At 41.5% G+C, this 7,245-nt stretch overlaps 1 protein-coding gene across 1 annotated transcript; it reads right to left on the bottom strand.

Moving 5' to 3' along the window:
- Positions 1-698: 698 nt before the first annotated feature.
- LOC114037311 (G-protein coupled receptor 183-like) lies at positions 699-4,817 on the bottom strand. Its single transcript, XM_027854143.1, has 2 exons — positions 4,685-4,817; positions 699-1,875 (listed from the first exon to the last, which is right to left on the bottom strand). Exon 2 carries the CDS (start codon positions 1,843-1,845, stop codon positions 802-804), a length of 1,044 nt encoding a protein of 347 aa, XP_027709944.1. The 5' UTR covers positions 1,846-1,875; positions 4,685-4,817; the 3' UTR covers positions 699-801.
- Positions 4,818-7,245: the final 2,428 nt, after the last annotated feature.

Raw genomic sequence — 7,245 nt, 5'->3', positions numbered from 1 at the left:
CACTTACTAGCTATGATCTTTGGCAAGTCACTTAACCTCTGCTTTCCTCAATCCAATGGAGAAAGAAATGGCAAACTACTCCAGTATCTTTGCCAAGAAAACCCCAAATGGAGTCATGAAAAGTTGGACAGAACTGAAATGACTGAACAACAACAATTTGGGATGGGGCGGGATCTCCTGTTGGAAGGAAGTGGCACATGAGCTAAGCCACAAAAGAAACCAGGGATGCTAAGGGGAGAAGCTAGGAGGGAAGTCTTTGCAGGCCTCGGGTAATTATCTGTGAAAAAAAGCACAGACACGGGCACAAATCTGGTGGTATTTTATGTTGCGGGCAGCCATCTTAAAATAATAGCCAACATTTACATAGCCCTTTAAGGTTTGCAAAGTAATTTACTTAGGTTACCTCCCTTGAGCCTGTGAAGTATGTGTTATTATTATCCTCATTTTACAGATATGGAAACTGAGGCTGAAACGGAAGAAGAGACCCAGAGTCATACAACTAGCAAGTGTCTGAGGTAGGATTCGAAGCCAGACCTTCCTGACTCAAAGTCTGACACTGAATTAATTGCGTCACTTAGCTGCCTAAAAGCTAAGGCTGTGCTAGGCCAGAGGTTCTTGATTTGGGGCCCATGAATTTGATTGTATTTTTAAAAATATTTTTATAACTATATTTCAATAAAATTTGTAATGCTATGTCTTTTATTTTTATTCTGAGAAGAGGTTCATAGGCTTCACTAAACTGCCAAAGGTGTCCATGAAACAGAGCAGGTTAATAATCCCAGTACTGGGCCATGGTCCTCACTAAGCCAGCACAGAGTCTCCTTCCTGGTTGTTACTGTTTGTTTCTGAAGAGGTTTTTCCAGTAGAGGAAAAGGATGCTGAAATTCTGGGCTTAAAAATCCTGAGGAACTGTTTCTTATAGGCTTGGGATGCAAAGAAGTAAATTATGGGGTCAATACAACAGTTCATGTTCATAAAACATACCGTGACTTGAAGAGAAACCTTAAAAGCCTTCTGCTCAGTGCAGGTAGACTGATAAAGCAGTCCTTTAATCACAAACTGGATAATATTGAAGTGGTAAGGACTAAAGCATATAATCACTGCCATCAGCACCAGCAGAATAACTAGACACGCCTTCTTACGGTGACCCTTCTTGCTCCTCACTGAGTTTTCTTGAGCTATCCTGCATAGCTTTAAGGTGATTTTCACATAACAAAATAACATGATCCCCACTGGCCCAAAAAAGCCTAGAGCACAGCCCCCCAGGAGTAGAAGGGGCAGACTGAGAATCCTTTCAACACTGGTGTACTCCATGCAGCTCAACTTATCTCCTATCTTCTTGGTCAAGGGCAGAAAGAGCAATGGAATTGTCTGCAAGGATGCCAACCCCCAGACCACTACAGAGATGTTCTTTGCCCAGCCAGCATGGCGGAATTTGTGACTCTGGTTAGCATGGACCACAGCAATATAGCGGTCAATGCTTATACATGTCATGAGGTAGACACTTCCGTAGGTGTTCATGTAGAACATAAATGCTGTCATCCTACAGAACCAGTCACTAAAAGGCCAGTTGAAGTCTAAGATATAATAGGTTATCCTTCCTGGCAGAGCCAGGGTAAAAAGGACATCAGACACAGCCAAGTTGATCAAGTAGAGATCTGTTGAGTTCATCTTCTTCTTTTGAGAGGTGATGTAGATGGCAAAAATGTTCCCAAAGGCACCAATGACCAAAAGGACCATGTAGAATACTGACAGAACCACTCTTGTGGCCAAGGAGGGTTGGTGAATGGAGCAGAGACTATCGTTGAGTGGGAAGTTACTTGTGTTCACCAAACTGGAAGCCATTGGATGCAGGTCGTCAGAGAAGAAATTTTGCTGAAAAAACACAAATTTTTTTTTAAATCTTTAGAGTAGAAAAACATTTAAATCTATTACCTCATTCCTCTTTGTTAACATTGATTTCTTTTACAGAATTCCATTTTGATCAACTGTGTTCTGTTCATTAAATGCCTCAAAGAATGAATGAAAAGGCAGATACAAATACAAAAAATACACAAATATAAAAAGAAGATAGTCCCTGCTCTCAAAGAGCTCACACTCTAATTGAAGGAGGTAACACACATAGGAGCCATAGTGCATATGGTAAGACCCAAACCAATTCTAAACTATAAGAGATAAGAACAGGCAGGAATAAACAAACTCCTACACAGTGAGTAAAGATAGACATTATTATCCCTGTTTTACAGATGGGGAAACTAAGGTATCAAAAGCGTTTTGGTTTTTTGTTTTATTTTGTATTTTTGATTCTCATGGTTCTAGAACTACTTGCACCTTTACTGTTTGGTGCAGTAACCAAATGAGCTCCAGGTTGGAAAGTGACCATAACCTTGGCCCTACACAGTAGTAAGAACATGATTATTGCTGTTCTTTCAAGATGACGTGACCCCCAAATCTCTTAATCAGATGAGAATGCTACTGCTGATGACATTAGTTCTAGAAATTGTAGGACTTTCTCTAGAAACCTCTTCAATTTACCACAGTGCTAATGGTCACTTTCATAGAAATGAAGCATGTGGCATTGTTACCAGGAAAAGAACATTACAGGAGTATAATGGAGAGCCTGGTTAGAATAGCATGGTGCTTGGCACATAGTTAAGTGCTACATAAATGTTAGCTATTATTATTATACTAATTGTATAGAAGAATATATTATATATAATATAATGTTACATATAAAATATAATGCTATTTGTTATTGTTATCATTATAATGGTAAATGTTATTGTTATCATTATCCAAATTCCTTAGCTTGTCATCACCCTATATTTACTCCCAAACTCTATGTCCCACCTTGATGCTTTTGCCTATCTTGTTCACCAACTTCCACAATGCCCTCTCTTCCCAATCCCCAACAATCCTTCAAGTCTCAGATCAAATGCCAGCTCCTCTGTTAAACCTTCCCTTGTAACCCTCATGCCAGGAGTTTTCCTTGTCAAGAAATCCTTTAGTCTTTTGGCGGAGAATATTGACCCCTTCTCAGAGTAATGTTTTTAAACGCAAAAAGTAAAATATAATAGGTTATAAGGGAAACTAGTTATATTAAAATAAAATTGTTGAAACATTTAAAACAAACAAAAATCAGTTTATAGACCCCATGTTACAAACCCCTTTCCTGGTCTAAAATGACCTTTCTAACTGCTTCTCATTTTCTAATATCTTAATGGCTCATGTATGGGTCTGACATAGCTTCTTCACTAGAGTCCTCATCATGGTGTGGAGCTGACCTTGTGCCCTCAAAAACCAACAAAGCAGAGCAGAAAGCCGTGACAAGTCCTAGCAAGATAAAATCCTTCAAATATGGGTGCATTGATGAGATATCTGGTCTTAGGCTAAAGACCAAACTAAGTTCTTAGAAGCTCAGCATCAAATTGAATGGAGGGTGACTAATTTTTTCAGCTAATTCTGGAAGACCCAGTTAGAATGTATAGCTGCAGATAGAGTAACAAGGAAAATGGCAGGGCCTATCAAGATGTAAACCCCATGAGATAAGAGATTTGATCTGGTCCTGAGTGGGAGTATTGAAAAGCTGATAGAGTACTTGAAATCAAGAAAACCTGGGTTCAAATCCTACTTTGGACACATACAGGTGTCTGATCTTGGTTAAGTCACTTAAACTTTAAGTGCCCCAGGTTACTCCCTAAGACTATAAGGTACAGATGATTTGCTTTTTTTTTTTTAATAAAAAAACAATTATTAAGTGCTTCCTATGTGCCAGGCAGTGGAGACACAATAGAAACAGATAGACAGAATCTATTAAGGAATAGTTCAATGGCATCATCACCTCCCTCACTCTGGATACTACTTTTATTAGCGTAAAACCCCCTTACCATTATGACTGCCTTGTCACTCTGTTAACTCATATTGACCCCTAGATCTTTATAGATGACTCACCGAGGCAGATGGAGCAGCAATACCTGGGTTCAAATCCTAGCTGGCCATGAGACCCTGGACAGATCTCTCAACTTCTCAGTGCCCCAGGAAACTCTCTAAGACTATATAAGGTACAGGTGGACTTGTCAATGCAAATAAAGTCCATGCAATTGAAAAGACCTGGATTCAAATCCTGCCTGTAACCATGAACAAGTAATACCAGTCATTTAACTTCTCAGTGCCCCGAGACAACTCAGCTATATCAATCAGTAGATGGAGTTTCCACACCAGGAGCTCCCTTTACAGATGCAGTCACAGGTCTGGACATATTTATCTTTAATCCCCCCTAGTATCCAGGACAGTGCATTGTACTACCAAGAGGTTCATTACTGTTTGTTGAGTGAATGGAGTGAGCAAAAAAAATGTACATGAAATGTCACCATATTAGTAGATAGTCTATTTTGTTTAAAGGGCAAGGCTCTCTCCCTCCTGCCTATTGTCCTGTTAAATTCTGTAGTTCTGAAACACAAACCAGCATAGGGATAAACTGCATTAAAGAGTCCTCCCTATTCTGTGCAAGAGAATAGGCCGGGGTGAAAACGGGCAGAAGTGGCTGCCAGGCCCTGAGCTAGCACCTATGTTGATCTCTTAGCAGACATAGAGCCACATCAGCAACCACAGCTCTCTGCTAATGTTTCCCTTTGAGTCCTACTTGAAGTCCTGATGCTGGCACAGTCCTCAGTTTTCAACTCACCTCAAAGACCCAAGGGAAAGAGACAAGGAAGCCAGCTGTACTTGGTCCAGTCAGCCTCTTGCTCTCTAATGTGACCCAGAAGAAGTGATGGAAGCTTGCTTCAAGGTATGTGCCCTCGAGCAAGAACTCAGGGTACCTGCCACCCACACTAAGTGCCATGCTCCTCCTCCACTGAGCTTACACCCCTGGAGGGGGAAAAAAGGTATCAGCCAACATGATCTTCATAGCTCCAGCTCCCAGCTAAAAACAGGATGCCTTTGTGAACCTCCCACCAACCCGCAGCTGGATCCAGAAAAAGATCAAAAGATTCTTTCTTTTCTTTTTTCTTTCTTTTTTTCTTCCTTCCTTTCTTTTTCTCTCTCTTTCTCTTTCTCCCTTCCTTTCTTGCTCCATTTTTTTCTCATGTTCCCTGAAGGCTGGGATTTAAACTATAAATGTGATTATCAAAAAGCCTGCTTTGTAAACCCACCAGAGTCAGGAAATTCAAAAGCCTCTACCTTTCCCCCACTGACTGTGAACGATGTGCTGTGTAAAGCAGTGAGCACCGTCCAGGGACATCTCCACTTGCTCAGATGACATAGGCTAAGGGTGAGTGGAGACTCAGCCTGGGCTGTGTCTGACTTTCTGGGATTTGGGGATCCTGGGAAGGAGCCTTAATGGCTCCTGAACAACTCCATTTGCAGCTCAGAAAGCTAGGGAGCCAAAAGCACTCTGCAGAGAATGCACTAGCCCAGCTTGATTACAAATGAGAGGCAATGCCTCTTTCCCAGCAGGAAGAAGCAGGAGACTACCATAGCCAGTTCCCCAGCTTGGCTCCCCTCTCTGATTTCCCACAGTAAGATGTTGCCTTCTACACATCTGGAAAATAAATGAGCCGCCCCAACCATTCCTTGATTAAGACTCTTGCTTCATGAAGCAGCTAAACCATCACCAAGCTCTGAATTCTTGTGTTTTCTATCTGACTTCCACTGGAATGGAGCATCTGACAGTTCCATCTTCTAGCGGATTACCTGGAACGTGTTTTTATTTTTAAATGTTTTGTCCCAGGCACGGTCCTATCCCTACCTCAGTTTCCCCATTAAAAATATAGTTCCTGATCCTTTCCTACTCATCTTTCAAAAATCATGAGCTGCTAAAGCCATAAGCCAAATTTTCCAGGGTGAAAATTAGGCATTCTTAGAAGCTTCAAAAGGTCTTTTAAACCTGTTGGGCACCATTTTCATAATGAGGCCTCATCTTTTTTTTTGTTTTGTTTTGTTTTTGGTTAGAAAAAAGAGTCTTATCAATGCCTTTTGTTCTTACATCAGTCACATCAGTTACATTCCTCACCCCAGACCTGAACACTCCCCTGAAACTAAGAAAAACAATTCAGTAAAAACAAGAGTGACTGTATCTGACAATCCATGCCCTTCTTGTCCTCTGCTCGGCTAAGGGGAAGAGGGGAGGGAGAGGGGCTGACATTTCATTATCCCATCTCCAGTACAATTATTGCTTTTTCAATCATTAGAGTTTGTCTTCCTTTCAGTGATTTGTTCCTTTACGTTGCTGTAGTCATTGTATATATATTGTCCTTCTCTTTCTATTTTTTCTCTGACTACCTACAAATCTCCCACCGGCTCTCTGAATGCCTCTTCTTTGTCATTGGTGGCTACACAATAACAGGCCATTATATTCACATAATGCAGTTTGATGAAGCCTTGTGTTCCTAAGGGAATCCTCCCATCGGACAGAGTAGCCTTCATCAAGCATGACGTTTGTCCAGCCCCTGGGGGCAACAGTTACTGTAGTTGTCATCTGCCACTGCCAGGACCGCAGAACCACAAATGATCCCAAGCCTAGGGGAGCCAGAGGGAAGCCCGAGGCAGGAGAGAGCCTGCACCCGAAAGGACTCACATCCATTAAAGACCCCAAACCTCAGAGAGCCAGAACATTGGGCCTGGGGTTCAAATACCACCCCTGGCACTGACCAGCAATGTCACCAGGGCAAGTGCTTTCCTCTCTCCCCTCCCTCAGTCACCCACCACCCTAGTGAAGACCATCAGACAACAGGCTGTATTAAGTCTCACCCTACCCTACAACTGCTGGAATAATTTTCCTAAAGCACAGATCTGACAATAGCATTCCCCTATTCAATAACTCCAATGACTCTATTGACTTTAGAATCTAATATATACCACTAATGGCATATTTCATGCCTGGAATACACTGTTTCCTCAGATCTACCTTTTAGAACACCTACCTTCCTTCCAAGCTCAGACTACCTCCTATCTTAGGCTTTTCCTGATTCCCCCCAGCTTCTAGGATTGGCATCCTGTGGGCTTTTAAAGTCCTTCACAACCTAGCCCCAAATTTTCCAATCTTGTTCTAGCTTCATTACTCACTTTTCTGTACTCTGTGATGTTCCTTAATGTTCCACTTTCATGACACACCAGCTCCCATCTCTGTCTTTTTAAAAATTTTTATTTAGTATTTTATTTTTCCCCAGTTACACGTAAAACAATTTTTAACATTCGTTTTTAAAACTCTTTGAGTTCCAAATTCTCTCCCTTCCTCCCTTCCCA

This window comes from Vombatus ursinus, unplaced genomic scaffold, assembly GCF_900497805.2.
Source record: "Vombatus ursinus unplaced genomic scaffold, bare-nosed wombat genome assembly UNPS02010304.1, whole genome shotgun sequence".
In the NCBI taxonomy this organism is placed as follows: Eukaryota; Metazoa; Chordata; class Mammalia; order Diprotodontia; family Vombatidae; genus Vombatus; species Vombatus ursinus.
The sequence above is the reverse complement of the archived record's forward strand: the minus strand, read 5'-3'. Positions and strand labels throughout refer to the sequence as shown.